A 22,311-nucleotide genomic window follows, 5' to 3' on the forward strand; every position below is an offset into this window, starting at 1 on the left:
CAGCAGGAAGGTCAGTGCACCTGCAGCAGTGACGGAGAGGAGGGGAACAGGAGATGGGCTTGCCGAGGCAAAGCGGGGGTCCAGGTTGCTAATGTGTCAAATGCTTTAATGATATAAGGGTCAAAAAAAGTACAAGGTTTGAGAACCCACAGTCAACACGTGTCACTGAATCTTCATTCCTTTTGCCCTTACAGGTATGTCTTCCTTTTTATATAACTTCTTTCAAAGGTGAATAAAACCAGGCAAGTATAAGAATAAACATACGTACAAAGCCCAGGCTACTTGTTTATCCCCCCTTTTAAACACTGTCACATATTTATGCAGCTATCTGTGTTACTGAGCCACCTTCTTACCCGGGGTTGGGTTCACTCATGCACAGTGGTTGGCACAGCAGGTAGTCAAGATACGAGAATCAATATTAGTAATATTCTAAAAAGAGTATGAATTGCACAATTTAACTTACCGACATCCCTTCCAAATTTGGTGGTAACAGACGTGGCTTAAAGAGTCAAACAATTTGGACTTTTCACTATGTTATGAGTTACTTCCCCTCTATCATAGATGACTAACATCTTTCAAGTTTTTGGATAGACAATACATGCACAGAATACAAAATTAGTAACAGGGGAGGAGGACGCTAGAGAAACCAGTGTCTCAGCTCCCCAGCTCTCCTTTCTGTAGGCAGCCGCTGCAGCCAGCTTCCAGAGTGTTGAGGTTTGATTTGAATAGGCTTAAGTTATCCTTTCTCTGGTGCTAGTATGCTGCTTTTAATTTTGCAGCCTCATTTAGGGTTAGATACGGTCATATTAAGTTGATGGGAAGGAGACAGAGCCAGCCTGAATGTCCTGGGTGATGAGGATTGAAGTCATGGGGTCTAAAAAGGTTCTGGAAGATGAACGATGAACCGAGAGGAGGAAAATCATCTGCAAATAAAGCCTCGATTCCTGATCCCTTCTATCTTAGCCACAGCAGCTCAGGAAGACCATCGTGCCCAGTGTCTCAAAAAGGCCTGGAGCCAAAGCACTCTGCCAGCTCTTTTCATAAACGCAGAAGCAAAACAGAGCTGCCTGGTCTATGGACATCTGAGAAACTTGGATACTGAACGCCTGTGTCCTATCCAACAGCCTGTTCTAACGTGGTGGGTTTTCTTAGGAGAAGACATCTGCCATTAAACTCTGCCTATGAATTAGAGGGCCAGGCTCCAAATCACGTCAGGAGTGGAAGAGACCTCAGAGGCTCATCAGTGGCTCTCAATACAGGCCAGGCTCATAATCACCTAAGGAGCCTCCCACAGAGCTGGCAGAGCCCTCCCCTCCCTCCATCCCCCACACTACCTAGACAGGTTACCCAGGGGCACAGGGCCCAGACCTGTGCTGTGGAAAAGGTCCGTACAGCTAGGCTTGATGCAACCGTTCTGCCTGCCAGCTGGAGAGACAGAAACTGCCAGTGGCTATGGGGCAGCTCCCCTGGTGGGAAGGCCCTGGACACAGCTAGCAAGTATAGCCCTGGGGGCTAACAACGGGTCTTTTGATTTTTTTTAGAGACTGGGTTTCACTCTGACATCCAGGTTGGACTGCTCATTGCAGCCTCGACCTCCTGGGCTTGAGCAATCCTTGCTCAGGCTGGTCGACTTCTAGGCTCAAGTGATCCTCCCATCTCAGCCTCCCAAAGTGCTTGGATTACAGGCGTGAGCCACCGCGCCCAGCCAACAAATGGGTCTTAACTGGAGTGAACACTGACTGTGGACTGGGCTTTGCTTGCCTGGTGGAAGAGGCCAGTGCTCAGAGTGCTATAGAAAGAACAGAACAGAAGACACTGCTCGGATCTGGACACCGACCGTCATTTCCTCAGACCAGGGGACACACGGCACATCCCAACAATGGGCAGAGAGGTGTCCAACAATGGGCAGAGAGGCGTCCTCCTTGGAGTGAGTCTGACAGAGCAGCGGAACGGGCAGTTAAAACCCTGGCTAAGACAGGGGTGATGAAAGCATGAAGGGCTGGCCCACATTCAACATAAGTGCGGCTAAAGGACGTCCCGACTCGATGTTCCTGTTTTGTGGATCAGGGAAAGAGGGGCTGGGAAGGAGGCTGGTGTGACTACACAATTCTTGCTGAGAGAGGAGCAGGCTGGCATAGGGATTACACATTTTTCTTCCTTCCTCGCCTCACGTCAGCTTGGCCACCCTGCTCCCACTTGGTGCAGTGGTCCTAGGACCAGGTCTTGCAACCCCAGTGCTGGAAGCAGAGCTGGTTCCTAAGCAAGAAACTGTACTGTTTTTAAACCTTATGTCAGGGCCAGGAGAGGTGGCTCATGCCACTAATCCAAGGACTTTGGGAGGCTGAGGTGGGAGGATCACTTGAACCTATAAGTTCAAGCCTGCAGTGAGCCGTGATCACGCAACTGTGCTTCAGCCTGGGTGACAGAGACTCTGTCTCAATAATAAAATAATAATAAACCTTACATTGGAATTCCAAGGACCTGATGGGGGTGGGTTGTGCCTTTACCCCATCTGGGAGAACTGGGGTTCACAGTGACTGCAGCTGTACTTCCTGGTGGTAAATACAGCCCCCTAGTCCTGCACCTGTGTAGCCCTACCCTATCTGAATGGGAGTGGACTGAGGGGAGACACTGGCTAGGTTATTGCTGCCTGCAATCCAGACCAGCACAGTAACTGAACCTAATGCTCCTTTCAAGCGTGGATGCTTGGGTATAAATGAAGAGAAGGAGGACTAGTAGCAGAGGGTAACGGAATGAATAAATGGGCCATATGATAGAAATTCAATGGTATATTAATACCTCAAAAGCAGCTTTAGAACAAGAGATGATATTGTCTCTTAGTTCAATTATACCAGATGCCTGAAAGGGCGAAGCTATATGTTTGGAAATGGAAAGGAAGACCAAATGTATACTTCACAATATCACAACACTGTTATGAATGGAATGGCTGTGCCTCCCCAAATTCCTATCCCTAATCCCCAGTGGGATGGTATCTGGAGGTGGGGTCTTTGGGAGGTGATTAGGGTTAGAAGAGGTCATAGGTGCGAGCATGATGTGATTAGTGCCCTTATAAGAAGAGGGAGAGACATCAGAGCTTCTCTCTCTCCACCATGTGAGGAAGCAGCAGGAAGGTGGCCGTCTGCAAGTCGGGAAGAGAGCCCTCACCAGGAACCCCACCGGCCAGCACCTTGATCTTGGGTTCCCAGCCTCTGAACTGTGAAAAATAAATGTCTGTTTTCAAGCCACACAGTGTATGGAACTGTTATGGCAGCCCCAGCTAAGACAGAAAACATGATGAAAATACTACTCCTGGGGAATCTGCCCACTCAGATGTGAAAGGCTCATAAATAACAACTCAGATTTATTTCTAAACCTTGAACTCATAAGCAAGGAAATTTTAAAAAGATAAACTAAAACTTTTGAGGTGTCCCTGGTGATCCCAGCAAAGATGTCTTCCAACTTCAGAAGAGGAGGGCCTTTCAATCTCTTATTTACCAAACGGCAAATCACAACTGCACTCCCATCACAGGAATGCCTCCAAGGAAATGCTCAAACTCGAGCTACACTACGCCGCCTTAGCCCGAGCTTTTCCAAAGACTCACTGGGATACACGTGTCCAGTTGTTAATACTGCTCTGCTAGAAGGTTTAGTGAGAAGAGACTTAAAAAAAGCATATTTCACCACAATTTTTTCCAAAAAAAAAAAAAAAAAAGAGAAAAGAAAAAAATCCTAACAAGTTAATAAATCAAGCATTTCATTTGACTTAAATGCAAAATTCTCACAAAACCTCTCCTAAGAACAGCCAGAATAGGGCAGGCCTTGCTTTTTCACAAGAGCAGGCTGGCTTCTGAGTGTCCGATCACCACTTACAGATTGCATCAGCCCATCTGTGCCACCTCCCTATCCCTTTTGAGAATTTCATCTTTCATTCAAAACCACCCAAGTTAAAGTCTAATTTCTTCCATGACACACCAACAGCTCCCTACTTACATGGGATTGGAGGCTAAATTCTGATCATCTCTCCACAAGTTGGGTAATACAGGCCCCCACTTCAGGAGTTCAGACCCCTGGCTCTCAGGGAGATGAATGGAAGAAAATCGCTCCTCCTATAGCTCACAGCCCACTGCTGAGCACAAAAGAAATTCGAAATCAGGGAGCCAGGTAGGTAAACAAATACTACTTGCTAAGCATGGTGCTAGATGTTTTCACATCTCTCAGAGTCAGTCTAAAAGGAGGGTATTAATACCGCCTTCCTTGATAGCTAAGGACTGAAGCTTCAATAATATGTAGCAAAAATGGTGAGAGTCCAGGGCTCTTCTCATTCCCTGGGCTTTACTCAGTTCTTGTGGAAGCTGATTAAATTTGTTGAAATCTGGTAAAAGTGGATGGGGAATGGGGTTGATACTACCACCTTTTGAAACTTTCAGATTAATGCTACGTTATATTTAACCAGAATTATTTCAACTGTAAGCCTTCTTTCAGGAATAATACATAAACTTTATGGGAGGCCGAGGCAAGAAGACTGCTTCACAGTGAGACTATCTCTACAAAAAATAAAAATAAATTAGCTGAGGCTGGGCATGGTGGCTCCTGCCTGTAATACTAGCATTCTGGGAGGCCGAGGCGGGTGAATCACTTGAGCCCAGGAGTTTGAGCCCAGCCTAGGCAACATGGCGAAATGCTGTTTCTCTATAAAAAATTAAAAAGCCTGATGTGGTGGCATGCCTGTAGTTCCCCAGCTACTCAGGAGGCTGAGGTGAGGATTGCTTGAGCCCAGGAGGCAGAGGTTGCAGTGAAACACGATTGCGCCACTATAATCCAGCTTGGGTGACAGAGCCAGACCCTGTCTCATAAATAAATCAACTAAATAAGTTGGGTGTGGTGGTGCACACCTGTAGTTCTAGTTACTCGAGAGGCTTAAGTGGGAGAATTGCTTGAACCTGGGAGTTCGAGGCTACAGTGAGCTATGATCACGCTACTACACTCCAGCCTGGGAGACAGAGAGAGACTCTCAAAAAAAAAAAAAAAAAAAATTCCTGTCACATTAATTTTTATAATTCACTCTAAAATTGTTCTCATGGCCTTTTCTGATTATAAAAATACTTGATTTTTAAAAACTTTTTAACTTTTTTAAGACAGAGTCTTGCTCTGTCACCTAGGTTGGAGTGCAGTGGTGTGATCTTGGCTCACTACAACTTCAGCCTCCCGGGTTCAAGTGATTCTCATGCCGCAGCCTCCTGAGTGGCTGCATTACAGACATGTACCACCACGCCTGGATAATTTTTGTATTTTTAGTAGAGATGGGGTTCTGCTGTGTTGGCCAGGCTAGTCTCAAACTCCTGGCCTCATGTGATCCGCCCACCTCAGCCTCCCAAAGTTCTGGGATTACAGGAGTGAGCGAGCACGCTTAGCCAATAATACATGTTTGGCCACAATTAAAAATAAAAATAATTTAGAAAGTGAATGTTAAAAATAAGAAAAACAAATAGAACAACTGAGGTAGCTCAGTGGATGTACTTACACTAGGTACTAGTTTTTTATGCATTTGTGTATATATACATATATAAGCCTGTTTTCCTTTCTAAACAGAAACAGGATATATATTTTGCTACTTAACTTGCTTTTTCACTTGATGCATCAGGGACTTCTTTCCATGTCAATATATAGAGTTCTCGCTCAGCTTTTCTAACCGCTGGACAATATTCAATCCCATGGTCAGTATTCCAATGTACTCAACCAACCCCTACTGGTGAATAATTAGGTTGTTTCCTTTCTGTTTTTATAAGCAATAGAATAAACATCCTTGCAAATAATCTTTGCATATTGATCTGATTTTCCTTTTTAAAATTATTATTGTAAATTATAACACAATGTAGGAAAAATGCATAAAAGATACATGCACTAACCGATAAAATAGCAATCACTAAGGTCAAGAAATGGACTGCAACCAGCACCTCAGAAATGCCCTTATCAAAACACTCGCTCTGTCTTCTAGAAGCAACCACTGTCTTGATGCTAGTATCCTTTCCAGTAGTTTTATCTCCTGTGTATGCACTCTTCAACAACGTGGTTGAATTCTCAATGTAATCACACTATATATGTGCTTATGTATGAATGTAAACACACTATATGTATTCTTTTGTGTCTGATGTCTTTGGGCCAACATCATAATATTTGTGAGATTCATCATACTGCTGACAGCTGTCCTCTGCTCACTTTTCCTGCATTCAGAAATAAAAAAAAAAAAAAATTTACTCACCCATTTTACTGTTAAGGAACATTTGGATTTTTCCAATTATATATAATGCTATGAACATTTACATACATGGCTTTTCATACCTAGGATTGGGATTACTGAGCCACTGGAAACACATATCTTAACTTTAGTAAATCATACCCATCTGTTTTCCAAACTAGAGAAACTAACTTGTGTTCCCACCGGCACTGTAGTGTATGAGAGTTCCTGTCATTCCATATCCTTGCCAATTCTTGGAATTGTCACATGTTTAAATTTTTGCAAACCTGTGAGTATATCATAATATCATCTCCTCTTCTCAGAAGTGCCTATTGAAAGCCGTAACTCATATTGAATTGCCTATTTCTGGATACTCACACCTTTGTAGGTTACAGACAGCAAACTACTTCACTGTCACAGCTGGTGCTATCTTTGGATATACAGAAGTTCTTAATTTGATGGGAGTCAAATTATTAATCTTTTCCTCTTGGATTTGTACTTTTAGTTCTTTAAGAAATTCTCTCCTACATCAAGATCACGAAGATTCTCTCATATATATGTGTGTGTATATATATATATATACACACACACACATACACACACACACACGCACACGTTAGATACATGGTTTTACCTTTCAAATTTGGTCTCTAATCCATTTCAATGTGTGTGTGTGTGTGTGTGTGTGTGTGTGTGTGTGTGTGTGTAGGGTCCAATTTCATTGTTCTTTATGTGGTTTGACTACTTATCTAATTCTGCACCAATACCTCCACTGTATTGAAGTTTTTAAAAAGATAAATCTTAATATCTGATAATTAGAGAAAGGGCTAGCAAACTTTTCCAGTAAACGGCCAAATGGTAAATATTTCAGGCTTTGTGGGTCTAAAGACATGTAGCTGTCTTTACTGCATATTCTTTTTTCTCAAGCCTTGAAAAATGTAAAAAACATTCTTATTTCATGGGTGGGCATACAAAAATAAGCTACGTGAAATTTAGCTTGCAGGCCAAAGTTTGCTAGTCTCTGTGATAGAGCAAGTCCATGTTATTCTTCATCAATAACAACTACAACCTGACATCATTACTCCTCAAGGGAATGCAAATCAAAACCACAATGAGGAAAAGAAAACAAAGCTCGAAGACTCACAGTTCCCGCTTTGAAAACTTACTACCAAGCTACAGTAATCAAAGTGGTGTGTTCCTGGCATAAGCATAAATGTATAGATTAAGAGAATAGAATTTGGAGTCTAGAAATAAACCCAAATATCTATGGCCAATTGATTTTCAACAAGAATGCCATTAAATGGGGAAAGAAGAGACATTTAACAAATTGTGCTAGAACAACTGACTGTCCACATGTAGAAGAATGGATTTGGACCCCTACCTCAAACCATATACAAAAATTAACTCAAAATTTACCAAAAACCTAAATAGAAAATAAACATAAAAAGAAAATGTAGGTGTAAATCTTAATAACCTTGGATTTGGCAATGAATTCTTAGCTTTGACACCAAAAGTAAAAACAAAAGAAAAAAGAGATGTTAGTCTTCATATTATTTCTTAACACGTTTCAAACCTTCCAGCAGAAATCACTTTCTTCCTGTTTGAAGTATAGTTCCTATGATTCCTGTTGGGAGGATTTGCTACCCATCAACTCTCTGTGTTTGAAAATGTCTCTGTTCTGCCTTTGATTTTACAAAACTCAATTAGACTGAGAGTTAAGCTCTCTTGTAGACACCACCTCGAGATATCATTCCACTCTTTCTGGCACCTGCTGTAGCTATTGGGAAGAAAGCTGTCAAACTGTCACTCCTTGAAAGTTCACGTCTACCTTTTTCTGTAGCTGCTTTTAAGATTTTCCTCTGTGTTTGGTTTTCTGCAGTTTTATTATGTCTATAGTGTTTTTTTTTTTTTATCTTGCTTGGGATTCACTGGGTTTCTTGACTGTGTTTGATATGATTTACCAGCCACTGTCACTTCAAACATGGTGCTGCCCTGACTTTTCTTCCTGTGACTCTGTGTTAAATGTGCATTACACCATCTGACCCCGTCCTCCTTCCTCCTGACCTTTTATATTCTTTTTGTCTCTCAGCTCTACATTCTTGATACTTTCTTCCATTATTTTTTCTAGTTTACTAATACTTTGTTGCCTAACATAGCCATTGAGTTTTTTAGTTTTAAATGTTCAATTCTAGAATTTCTAGTTTGTTCTTTTAAACATACGCCATGTCACTTTAAATAGTGTCCAGTTTTCTAACTTTTATCTTTAAACAAGTTAGGGCAGCTGTTTAAAGACTGGTGTCTGAGTCCAATATCTGAAGCATGTGGGTCTGACCCCACCGTCTGCTGCAGCCTCTGGTTCCAGGCACTGTGTTGTGTTCCTGGGAGTCTGGCTGTCTCTGTGATGCCCCTGCCCCTAAGAAACCATCTGTGGGGAATCTCCATGGTTTAGGGTTAAAGTGTCTTTCCAGAGAAAGTTGGCTTCTACCAGGCACTTGGGTACGTTATCTGTTTGGTGTCACTTTAAACTGGATCCATCGCACAGGGGTTCCCTGGACTGCCATGGTGCTGGGTATGTGGGTACAGGTCTGCCAGGGAGCTGGCCCATGGCTGGGATTTAGTTTGTCTCTTCCCTCTCCCTGCCCTGCCTCTCTGTTGTCCCCTCTTTGTGCATATCCTTTCCATTCATCCTCACCCTCTGAGGTCCCCACTCATTACAGAGCAGTCTATCAGATCCCCCAACTTTGTTTCCACTTCGGGACCCCCAAAAGATCTGTCAGAAACTACAGCTCAGGCTCTGCTTCTCCCACCAGGCTCTTGTAGGGTTTCGCCTGGTGGTGCTTTACAATCCTGTCAGTGCTTAGAGGCTTTAACACATTTATTTATTTATTATTATTATTTTTTTGAGATGAAGTATTGCTCTGTCCCCCAGGCTGGAGTGCAGTGGGGCAATCTCAGCTCACTGCAACCTCCGCCTCCTGGATTCAAGCGATTCTCTTGCCTCAGCCTCCCGAGTAGGTGGGATTACAGGCACCCACCACCATGCCTGGCTTATTTTTGTATTTTTAGGAGAGAGGGTTTCACCACGTTGGCCAGGCTGGTCTGAAACTCCTGACTTCAAGTGATCCACCTTCCTCAGCCTCCCAAAATGCTGGGATTACAGGCGTAAGCCACCATGCCTGGCCTAATAAATTTATTTTTAACATTTTATCTAGCATTTTAAATTATTTCCAGCAGGTCTTTAGATAACTAGCCCACTATAACTAAAAGCTGGAAATCATTTTTATCTCATTTTATTTAATTTAAAATTTAACTTTTATTATTTTATTTTGAGACAGGGTCTTGCTTTGTCACTGAGGCTGAGGTGCAGTGGTGTGATCATGGCTCACTGCAGCCTCAACCTCCCAGGCTCATGGGATCCTCCCACCTCAGCTTCCCGAGTAGTTGGAACTATAGGCACATGCCACCACACCTGGATAATCTTTTTGTATTTTTGGGAGAGAAGAGGTTTTGCCCCATTGCCCAGGCTGGTCTTGAACTCCGGACTCAAGCAATATGCCCGCCTCACCTACCAAAGGGCTGGGATTACAAGTATCAGCCACCATGTCCAGCCAAGCTGGAAATCTTACAATTACTATATTAGAATAAATTCCTGGGACGATGAATTACTGCCAAAGAATAGAATAACACTTTATGTTTTGACACAAACCGTGGAACTTCCTCACTGTATACTCCTACATTTTATGTATGATAGTACCTACTTCCTGAGACCCAATCAGCCCAAAGCATTATTCTTTAAAATCACTCCCAACCTAGCTGACAAAGCTATTTCAGCATGACTTTAAACTGCGTTTCCACAATGAGTGGCATGGATGATGACCCTCTTCCTTCTTTCCTCCGCTTTCTCCTGGGGATGCATCCCTCGTGTACTGATTCCCAAACGCTCTCTCACTCCTTCAGCATACAGAAAACACCTTTGTTATAGGTTGCAATTTTCTCCGAATTTGTCATTTGACTCTTAATTTATGTTGACTTTTGCCATACAAATGTTAAAAACGTTTATGTAATCAAATCCATCATTATTTTCCTTTAGGGGGTTTCTGGTCTTGCTGCCACATAAAGTATTTCATTATTAACTCTATTACATCACACATTTTTACCCTGGGCTACTATGTACTGGCTTAAGTATCTATGTTAAAATACTTAACACTTCATTTTTTTCCCCTAGAGGAGTAGATTTTTAGAGGTTTATAAGTATATAATACTCTTCATGATTAATGAAATTAAGGGGAAAGGCCAACATCACAGGCAGAAACACATTAAGTTTCTCACCAGTGCAGAATCCAAGAATAGCAAATACCTCAGCTTCCTGCTTCTGTATCCTCAGGCAAGAGCCACCCCAGAGGAAAAGCAAGTGTCCCACCCGCTCCAGAGCTGGGATCAGCACCCAAATAAGCATGAGACTACCCAGGCTACTCTAAATTCTTCACACGCCTGTCTGGGTCATTCATTAGCTTTGTCACGTCAGGCAAATTTCTTCAAGTCTCAGACCTCAAACGGTGTCAATATCAAATAGGATTTGGTAGGGGAATTTCTCAGGTTCTTCTGACTGTAACAGTTAAGAAAGCTCTGAATCACACTATAGAAGTTAATTTAGCGTGAAAGGTTAAAAACTGTCACATATATACACAGTACCAAACCAAAACTAAGAAAGTAAATTCTGATGGTTTAATATCTGAAATAACTATTTTCTCTAGAAATTATTCACTTATTTCTGACATTGTGACTTATCCTATGAGCTAAAAAATGATGCAGTCTTCATGTATAAGTATGTGTATTGTACATGTACATATACACACACATTTTTCAGATAAACAAGCTGTGGTACCTCCATACCAGGGAATACTACTCAGAAATAAAAAGGTACAATGGCTTATGCCTGTAATCCCAGCACTTTGGGAGACTGAGGTGGGTGGATTGCCTGAGTTCAGGAGTTCAAGACCAGCCTGGCCAACATGGCGAAACCCCGTCTGTACTAAAAATACAAAAATAAATAAATAAATAAATAAATAAATAAATAAAATTAGTCAAGTGTGGTGGCAGATGCCTGTAATCCCAGCTACTTGGGAGGCTGAGGCAGGAGAATCGCTTGAACCCAGGAGGTGAAGGTTGCAGTGAGCTGAGATTGCACCACTGCACTCCAGCCTGGGTGACAGAGCGAGATTCCGTTTAAAAACAAGGTATACTGGAAAGGGGCAGCATGAGGGAGGCCGTGGTGGGAGATGGGTCTGTATTTCGACTGTGGTGTTACACATGTAATAAAGTGACACAGAACTACATGCACACGTTCACCAATGCCAGTCTCCTGGTTTTCATCCCGTGCTATAATCCTGTAAAGATGTCACCATTGGGGGGAGACCAGGTGACACACACAAGGACTATCTGTGTAACTTCCTGTGAATCTGTAATTAGCTCATAATGAAAAATTGAAAAAAAGAAAAAAGGGAGTTGGAAAAAACGGGCACCTGGCAATAGACTGGTACGAATCAAAAGATGCTTATTCCCAAAGAACAATAAAGCAGCAAAGAATGTCAATAGCCAACTAAGAAGAGAATAAATGTAAATGGCCAATAAACATATGAAAAGAACCAATGATTATGAAAAGTTCGACTTACCAAGCTGGCAAAACTTATAGAAAACTAAACATATAAACATATTATATCTCTGTCTGTCTATCTTTGGAAGACCAAGCATATAGAAGTCTAAAGCCATATAGCTGAGGTATGGGGAAAATCCTCTCATGCACCTGGTAGGGGGGCTGGTGCGATTTGCTGACTTTAGTTTTCACTAATTTCAATTAGTGTTTAGTTAAACACTAACTGAATGCTTGAGAAGTCAGCTAGTCCCTGACCAGCACAGACCAGGACTGATGCTGTCTCTGGGGCAGGTGTCTCTGAACTACTATAACCTCTCCCTGCCCCATTCAAGATGGCGACTCTGGGCATCCCCAACCCACCATGCCCATCTCGAGACCTGAAGGAATGAGGGGTGATGGCCTTCATGGGGAGACTGGGGACTCTGGGTCTGAAACATGTCTCCTAGCAGAGAGCAAAGCCCCCGGCAAGGAAGATACCAGATGCCACTGTGAGTGACACCATGAACACGGGGTTCAGCTCTGTGTCCTCTGCCCTCCAGGGGCAGGGTCCAAACACACAGAGGCAGCCTGGGCGTACTCACAAAGACAAGCGATGGGCTCCCCAGTAAGCACCCCAAATCCACAGACAGAACACAACAACTCTGGGGCTCGCTCTTCCTCAGGGCGGACACACCAGCAATCCTGAAGCTGCGTGAGCAATAGGCGAGGTGGCCTGTGAATCCCTCCCGGTTCTAGGGTGTCTGGAAACTGACCGCAGCTCACCGCCTCCGTCACCATCACCTACGTTACTTCAAGAGCCTCCACGGGACCCTCACTTTTATTATCAACATGGTTGCCAACGCAATCCTATTTAGGTGTAAGTCAAACCACAGCACGCCTCTGGCCAATTCCTAAGTCCTTCCGGCAGCCCTCAAGGGCCCCTCCACAGGCACCACGAGCTGTCGCCTGTCACCCACCGCTCTGGCCCACCTCCCGTAAGCCTCCCTGCTGCACTCTGGAGCACGAAGCCTGCTCCCGCCTAGGGGCGTCTGTGCTTGCCATTCTTCCAGCTAGAACACTCTTCTCCCTTCCCCCAGGCACGTACCGTCTTCTGAGCTTTCCGGGAAATGCCACTCTGGGAAGCTACGTTGGTGAGAGCTAAAGCCAAGACACAGAGGCTTAAACAAGACAGGCTGAAGGCCGCTTCTGTTGTGGGTCCACGCTGACCGCTCAGATTCTTGACACTGGCCAGGCATCGGGAAGGGGGAGAGGCTGGGGGTAAGTGTCATTTCGCCCCTAGAGCAAGGCCCAGCATTCAGTCCCACAGCTATGCTAAACCACAAGAAGGCAGAAAATCTAGTCCAGATTTGTGGTCATCTTCTCAACTCTGTTACCACGGCAGAGGGAAAACAAATGCCAGGGCCGGGCACCATGGCTCACGCCTGGAATCCCAGCGCTTTGGAGGCCGAGGCGGGAGGATCACCTGAGGTCAACAGTTCAAGACCAGCATGGCCAATGTAGCGAAACCCTATCTCTACTAAAAATACAAAAAATTAGCCGGGCATGGTGGCAGGCGCCTGTAATCCCAGCTGCTCGGGGGAGGCTGAGGGAGAATCGCTTGAACGCAGGAGGCAGAGGTTGCAGTGAGATGAGATTATGCCACTGCACTCCAGCCTGGGCAACAGGGCGAGACTGTCTCCAAAAAAAAAAAAAACAAATGCCAGCAAAACCAGAGAGCCAAGAATATGTGGAAGCTGCTCCCATGGCCACCCCACGGATCCATCCAGGCTCCCCCAGGCTGCTCAGCAGCTCCTCCCCGGGACAGTTTGCTGGCTGTGAGTCTACGCCGCACAGCCTGCCTTGTCGCTGTGGCCAGGTGACTGTGTTCCCGTTCAGGAGACTTCTGAGTACACGTTGGACGGCACGTCTAGGAAGTCACTCTAAAAGAAGAGGGGAGCTCTCCCTCCCCATCCTCCTCAGTCTGGCTGGAATGCAGCTGAGGACAGGAGCGTACACTCTGGACTGAGCAAGAAAAGACACAACTTATATTCACAACTTAGTTACTACTTTAATTGACTGGCCACAATTTCAAAAGCAAGTCATGAAAAACAATAAGTAGTTCCACTTATTCAGGCAATTCTGTACCTAAAGATGCTACTGGCCTGCTCACAGACCATGTTTGGAGAAAGTTAGATAGTGAGGATATTAACTAGGTAGGAAGCAAAGAGCTGTGCAGCCAGGAAAGCAGCAGATGGGGTGATGAACAGTAGGACATGAGGGTAAGGACCAAGACCACCTCCGCCCTGCTGTGACCACACTGCCTCTCTCTGGAGCCCAGGAGAGCTCAGCCGGCCTTGCCCCATCTTACCTCCCCTTTTGACAGGGTCTTGTGGTACACACACGTTGCACAGGCTGGAGTGCAGTGGCGTGATCTCGGCTCACTGCAACCTCTACCCCTGGGCTCAAGCGATTCTCCTGCCTCAGCCTCCAGAGTAGCTGGGATTACAGGCGGCCCACCACCATGCATGGCTAATTTTTGTATTTTTAGTAGAGGCGGGGTTTTGCCATGTTGGCCAGGGTGGTCTTGAACTGACCTCAAGTGATCCACCTGCCTTGGCCTCCCAAAGTGCTCCGATTACAGGCGTGAGCCACCGTGCCCAGACCCCTTCAGGCATCTTTTACATGAGTCACAGTGATTTCTGGAAAAACAACAACTCAGATCTGTGATTTACTGCTCTGACACCTCAGTGGTGCCTCACTCCCCACAGGTGAGTTCAAACTGCTTGGTACATGTGGCCACAGAGAACGCTGTGACCTCTGAGACCCGCCTGCACCCACCTTATAGCACACAGACCGGGTGGCAACATCCCACCCACTGCTCCAGTTAGGCGGCCCCTACTTCTCCAGTGGTGAGGATAGGGATGCAGAGTTCATCCATGCCTAAACCAACCACGCGCAGCATCTCCCTGGCCATGTGCCAGGTCCCCTCCGTGCTCCTGGTGGTGATGTGTGCGCGTGAGGCCTCATTCTGCTGCCATCATTTTGCAGCCACAGAGGAAGTCAGGCCAAAAAGGAATCAGCACAGAGAAGCCCAGGAAAGCCCAGGAAAGGACAGAGAAATAGCTCACACTGCACATAAAGCTCCCGCCTGTGTCAGTTTTTGGCTCACAAAGCGCCTTTGGTTAAGCCAGTTTGAGCTGGGATTTCTGTGCTTGCATCCACATGCATGCATATACTCTTCTTGCCTAAAGCCTGCTCAACTCGGCAAGGCAGCCCCTGGCTGAGCAAGCTTCTGCCCTGCCGGCTGCTTTCCCAGTCCCTGCCTCTGTCTGCTCCCTCTGCCACCTCACTCCGCACTGTCTCCTGGGTCATCCTAACTGCCTTTAGAAAAGTCTCCTCCAAAGCACCTCTGACCTCCTCCTGCCGGACAGAATTGTCGCTTTTTTCCTTTATGCTTAACATAGCCTGATTATTTTTCAATTATACGTTTTTTGAGACAGGGTCTTGCTTTGTTGCCCAGGCTGCAATCAGTGCAGTGGAGCAATCTCAGCTCACTGTAGCCTTGAACTCCTGTGCTCAAGCGAACCTCCTACCTCAGCCACCGAATAGCTGGAACTACAGGCGCGCAAGACCTTGTCTAGCCTCAATTATATTTGTTACCGCATTTATAACAATTATTTGCTTGCATGTCTGTCTATCCTACAGGTTATGTGAGGAAATGAGACCTGACTTCAGCACAGGGCCTGGCACACAGAAAGGACTCACTGAAAGAATACCCTCCATGGCACAGAAGGAGGACTATGACATACAAATCCAGGTCACATTCAGGTCAGGAGCCACACACCAAAGACACTGATATATCTATGTCATGCCATTCTAATTAACTAGATCCTAAAATTCAAAGGTACACCAAGGCTGGGCCTGGTGGCATGCACCTGTAATCCCAGCACTTTGGAAGCCCAAGGCAGGAGAATTGCTAGAGCCCAGGAGTTTGAGACATAGCCTGGGCAACATAGTAAGACCTCAATGCTATGAAAAAGAAAAAGTAAAAATTAGCCAGGTGTGGTGGCACATGCCTGTGATCCTAACTACTCAGGAGGCTGAGGTGGGTGGTTTGCCTCAGCCCAGGAGTTCCAGGCTGCAGTGAGCTATGACCACACTAGCGTACTCCAGCCTGGAAGACAGAGCAAGACTGTTCTTTAAAAAAAAAAAAAAAAAAAAAAGGTAAAGAAATAAATGGTATACTCAAAAGCAGATAATTCATGGCAATATCATCCACATACTATATTATAAGCACATTAGTTAATGAGCAAGCTATATTTAAAAATGCTAAATTTTATTAAAAAAGAGGACAGACAGGAAGATAATATTTACATTAGTTATACCGATGACCAAAGCCTTTCTGTTGAGCATCCTGCTACGTCTTACTTAACTTTGTTTTGGAAGGTAAGGTCTAACATGGCGAGATCATCTTCCTTTTAACTGAGCCACAGAAGTGATGCTCATGGGATGTCTGCTGTCTGTGACCAGCAGGCGACAGCAATGGCCGTGCATGGCAAGGGGCCAGTGGGGAAGGCGGCCACGCTGCCTCCTCTATGGAAAGGGAAGATTTCCATCCCCCACCCTGGCCCACCCTGCTCCTCTCAGAGGAGAAAGGGCCGTCACAAGGTAATCACCAGACACAGCCTTTTTTCCTCCTCTTTTTGTTTCTATCTCTGACTGGAATGGCAGGAAAAAGCAAGATGGCAGAGAGAACAGGGAGGTGCCTAGTACCTGGCTGACAGAAATTCTCAAAGCAGCTGCAGCTCTTCACAGGAGACTGTCAAATGCTGTCAGCTGGGGAAGAAAGAAAAGCAAAAAACAAGGTGATGAAGCTTCACCCTAGAAAAGCTTTGACAATCAGGAAAAGATTGGAAGAGAAACAAGGGTCTACTGCAGGGGTGGGGGAAGGGAGCCCTGGGTCTACTGCAGGGGTTGGGGAGGGAGCCCTGGTAACAGTGAATTCAGATGGGTATGTTCTTTCAGTTTTGCTGTAATTGTGTATTTTGACAACAATGACTATTAGGGTCCTACTATCTAGCTATTTTAATAAAATGCTCCATCATTTTTTTTGAAGAATAAAAAGAAGTACAAATGTATAAAGTATAGGAATAACAGTCATGCACCCACCACCCAATAAACAAGAATTTCACATCACCATCTCTGCATCTGGTTATTACAGACTTTACAAATGCATTACTGACTACAACAGTATATTTTCTGTATCTTCACAAAGTCTCATGGTCTGAAGCATAAGATCAAACCAAAGGCATGACTACTGACCCACCTGTGGCCACCTTTCCCTAATCACCCGCCAAGCGCACGTCTAGATTAAAAGCTCACTGGCTGGGGACAGGCTCATGTTTGGTCTTCTTCACTGCTATATCCCCAGCATGCAGCACTATGTCTCACACAGTAGGTGATCCATGAATGCAGAATGAATGAATGAGTGAGTGAAGAAAGGGAGAAACAAGCAGACTGGGCTTTCAGGCCCAAATTTCTCACAGTGATTACCAAGATGATGTGGCCTCAGGCACACCATAACTGGTACGGACTTACTTCCATCGTGACAATACAAGGGCTTGACTTCCTAAATTGGGAGGTCCCTTCCAGCACTGACACCCTGCACCGAGGGAACAGGGCAAAGACAGAAGCCTGTCAAAGCTGCTGCACCATGCCGAATCCTAGACAGATGCCTCACTCAATATGATCAGCCCCGGACGCTTCTGTTTCCTTCTTTGGAAAATCCTCAATTTCCATCCAAGTTCTAAATGAACGAGAATCTTCTTTCCCAGACTGCATGAGTTTATGGGGAAAAGGGGTAAACCTCAATTTCACACTGAGATATTGACATGTATTTCCCAATTGTTTCTTCCACCCCTGCTCTTTAGGAGACTAAAATTTCCTTTCTACTGCAACCACATCTTCCACTTTCTTTTGATTCTTTTACCTTAACTGTTAAAGTTAACTTGAGAAGGAATGTGCAGATGGAAAGGGGCTAGTAAAAATGTCATCCTTAAGATGCCCTGGAGGACATTAACATTTACAGGCAAAAGCCTGAGGAGAAACAGGCTATTTGTAGGGTCTCAATGTATCTCCCTAAGATATGTGTTAGCAACACAGAGAAAATACTGACTTCCCAGTGGAGAAAGGTGGCCAACAGTGCCTCAACCAAGCGACCCAGGCTTGCAGCACCAGCCACTGGACAGCATCACGCACTTCCTGATCAGATGATCTAAGCAGGGCTCAATAGCACGCCTGCAGTTTCTGTGCCAAAAAAATGCATCCCCTCATCCTAATGACGAGAAAATATCAGACAAACCCAAACAGGAATATTCTACACAATACCTGGCCAGTGCTCTGGACATGTCAACGTCATGAAAGACAAGGAAAGATCAAGGAGCTATCATGGACTGCAGGAGACCAGGGGATACAATGACTAAACACAATGGGGGATTCCAGGCCAGGACCCAGCAGACAGGAGCGTGGGAGGAAGCAGCGGACAGGAGCGCGGGAGGAAAGATGGGTCACATTCAGACAAGGTCTACAGTTAATTGATGCTTTCATACCGATGTCAACTTCTTAGTTTTAATAGTTGTATTGTGGTTAAGATGTTAACATTAGGGGGACTTGGGGGAAGAATATAAGGAAATTGAACTAAGGGGACTATTAGCAGACTATATAGCACCTCTCAGATGAATGAGAAAAATAAAAATTACTCTGCAGGAAAAAGATGGGTAAAAGATATGAATAGGGTGGGGCATGGTGGCTCATGCCTGAAATCCAAGCACTTTGGGAGGCCGAGGCGGGTGGATCACCTGAGGCCAGGAGTTCGAGACCAGCCTGGCCAACATGGTAAAACTCCATCTCTACTAAAAAATATAAAAATTAGCTGGTGTGGTGGCGGGTGCCTACAGTCCCTGCTACTCGGGAGGCTGAGGTGGGAGAATCACTTGAATCCGGAGGTGGAGGTTGCAGTGAGCTGAGATGGCGCCACTGCACTCCAGCCTGGGCAACAGAGCGAGACTCCATTTCAATAAAAAAAAAAAAAGGAAAAAAAAAGACATTTCCAATAGCAAAATATGAAAAACAATTCAAAAGTACCTCAGTGAAAGAAGGAATGGATCCTAGTATCTTTCCACAATGGAGCATCAGACAGCAGTGAAAAGGAAAGACCCGCAGCTATGTGCCTCGCCTGACGAAATTCCAACATGTGGAGTGAAAAAGGCAAGTCGTAGAAGTATATATACTATACTATACACTAAGAAATGACTTATATGAAGGTTAAGAATCAGTAAAACTCAAGACTGTCATGTTTACAAATAATAAATGGGTATTATGGCAAAATCATAATAAGAAGGGCAAAGGATTCATGACTTCAACTTGACTCTGGGTGCTCAGGGGGCAAAGGGCTGTGAGAGTCAGAGGCATTTCTGGATACCCTGGGTGTGCATTAATATCAGCTGTGTATATTTATGCTGGTTATCAGAAAAACTGTACATTTTACTTTATATACAGTTAATGTTGAAAGGTAGAAAAAAAAAGGCAAACATGCAAAACCTCCCAAATTTTCTGCTTACAGATTCAGACCCTAAATGAGTCTAAATAACTGGGCTTTGTGAAGTTTTTAGACCTTAAAACGAAAGGAACAAATCTGAAGGGAACAACTGGGAGGAGTTGGATTTGCTTCCGAGGCGCTGATCCGAGGGCGTTCGTGATTTGCCCATATCCACAGGTCCAAAGCTGGGAAGCTGTTGTCGGGGGGTGTTATTTCCTACTATGAACAAGATCTCTAAAAAAAACTAAATTCCTTGGGTTGTGCCAATCCTGACGATTCTAAGAACCCTCCGTATTCCCAGAAGAAAGCTATTGATCTTGCCTGAGTGGCTCTTGCTCCTTCCCCTCTTGAGCCTTTTATATAGCATCTGCCTCCATCCTGTGTTTTGGTTGTTGATCATTACAACTTATGGTGATTTAGAGCTTGCTTGGACTGTTACAGAGTTTTTAAGGAAATTCGACTAACGGTCCAAAATAGTCGTGTAAAAAACACACTATGAGGTGCCCAGAAAGAAGGCTTACTCACTCACCAGCTGAAACTCGCTCCTCCGGCTGAAAGCCTCCCTGATGCCAGAATCCCTCCAGAGTGCGCTCAGGGCCGGGACGTACAGCTGGAAGGTGGCCGGCTCCACAGGCAGCCCCGCCTTGTTCTCAAAGGCCATCAGGAACATCCCATGCTTCTCATTTTCAGAATACTGCCAAGGAATGCCAAGCTTATCTCGTGCATCAACAAGAACCCTTGAGCCCTAGAAAATAAAAGAAATAAGAGAGGATTTAATTGCGTTCCAAAGACTAAACCACACTAGAAAACCTCAAAGTGGGCATCAATTGTCATAACGCAGAAAACTCACAAGCTCTCAAATATGCAGCCAGAGTCTGTCTCTTGGTTTGTTTGTTGTGACGTGAAATGTCTTAACTCCTAGGAACATAAGCTCACCGAGACAGATGCACATGGCCAAGGGTAGTGGCTCACATTGTGAGCCTCCCCTTTGGGAGGCCAAAGAGGGAGGACTACTTGAACACAGGAGTTTGAGACCAGCTTGGGCAACAGAGTAAGACCCTACTTCTACAAAAATTAAATTAAATTAAAAACAGCTGGGCTTGGTGGTTGCACACCTGTAGTCTCAGCTGAGCGGGGAGGATTGCTTGAGCCCAGGAGGTCAAGGCTACAGTTATCTATGATTGCGGCACTATATTCTAGCCTGGGCAACGGAGCAAGACCCTGTTTCAAAAAAAAAAAAAAGAAAAGAAAAGAAAAGAAAAGAAAAAAAAGAAAACAGATGTACATAAGCACCACAGAAAGAAGTTTGCCTTCTGCTATCATTCATTTGCAAAGCTACTGGAAAAGAGACAACTGAGCGGGGAGGAGGTGGCAACAAATTCAGAAAATGTCACTGGAAAATGAAGTGTGTCAGTAAAAAACCAACTTTTTTTTTTTTTTTTTTGACGGAGTTTCACTCTTTTTGCCCAGGCCTGGAGTGCAATGGAGTGATCTCGGCTCACTGCAACCTCCACCTCCCAGGTTCAAGCAATTCTCCTGCCTCAGCCTCCTATGTAGCTAGGATTACAGGTACCTGCCACCACCCCTGGCTAATTTTTTATTTTTAGCTGAGATTACAGACCACCATGCATGGCTAATTTTTGTATTTTTAGTAGAGACGGGGTTCCACCATGTTGTCCAGGCCGGTCTCAAACTCCTGACCTCAGCTGATCCGCCCGCCTCAGCCTCCCCGCCAAGAAAACAATGTTTTAACAACAACTATAGGAGCCCCCACCCCTTATCCACGGCATAAGTTCCAAGACCCTCAGTGGATGTCTGAATGGTACCAAGCCCTACCTGCATTGTTTTTAAAGTTTAATTTAATTTATGAATTAGGCACAGTAAGAGATTAACAATAATAGCTAATAATAAGATTCAACAATTATAACAATATACTGTCATGAAAGTTAAGTAAATGTGGTCTCTCCTGTCTCTCAAATGTGGTACCACTGCCCGCGCCTATTTTCTGTTGGCGGCTGGCTGTGGATAACGGGGGATGACTGTACTGCCAAGAGTACTACCAACGCTACTTTTGTCATCATCACTGAAATCGGGCAGCTCCTCTATTCCAGAAGATACAACTGCTTCTTCCAGCTTAAAACGGGTGGGAAAACGTACAAATCCAGGCAGTCAGCAGTCATGAGACAGGAAAAGACTAAAATACGACAAGCCAAGTAGCCCGCCTACCAAAACGGGAGCCAGGGGATCATGTTCTAGATTTAACGTCACCATTGTTTGTGATGAGAAACTACTTTTCACTCTTTTGCTTATTTCCTCATTGTTAAAAATAAAGTTAATATCTTTCTGCCCCTTCTTACCTCATCAACAGGACCAAAGGGATAAAGAAATAACCTAAACTAAAATAGTATTAGGGAATGCAGCCAGCCTTTGGAAAATATTCTCTCAGCAAAAACAGCACCCCCTGAGCAGTTAGGAGGTCTATTCCACCATTCTTAGACTAATGTTTCGAAATCAGCAAGGCAGTGTCTATGAGAACTTCTGTATTCTTCCGAGGGGCACACTGCATACTCTCTGGTATGGTCTACACTGGGGGTGTGCAGAGTGGTCAAGGGCCCTGAAAAGGCGATCAAGTGCACATCTGTCCATCTGGAAAAGCCTTCTCATCTCAGAGCAATCTGGGGGACTCAGGCCAGCTGAGAGCAGCATCCCATCCTCCAGGACAGAGAAAACCAGGGTCACCTGCTCACTAGGCACTTATCTATGTTCCTTTTTTGGAGACAGGGTCTTGCTCTGTCACCCAGGCTAGAGTGCAGTGGCATGAACATGGCTCACTGCAATCTCAACCTT

General features: G+C 44.8%; 1 protein-coding gene across 2 annotated transcripts in view; it reads right to left on the minus strand.

The window, feature by feature from the left end:
* GNA12 (G protein subunit alpha 12) overlaps nucleotides 1–22,311 on the minus strand; it is a 123,587-nt gene that overhangs the window by 54,208 nt on the left and 47,068 nt on the right. For both annotated transcript variants that reach the window (XM_054494578.2, XM_063667202.1), the window contains exon 2: nucleotides 19,994–20,209. In XM_054494578.2, the coding sequence (XP_054350553.1) occupies nucleotides 19,994–20,209 (216 nt within the window). The remainder of the gene's footprint in view (nucleotides 1–19,993; nucleotides 20,210–22,311) is intronic.

Source organism: Pongo pygmaeus, chromosome 6 (genome assembly GCF_028885625.2).
Source record: "Pongo pygmaeus isolate AG05252 chromosome 6, NHGRI_mPonPyg2-v2.0_pri, whole genome shotgun sequence".
In the NCBI taxonomy this organism is placed as follows: Eukaryota; Metazoa; Chordata; class Mammalia; order Primates; family Hominidae; genus Pongo; species Pongo pygmaeus.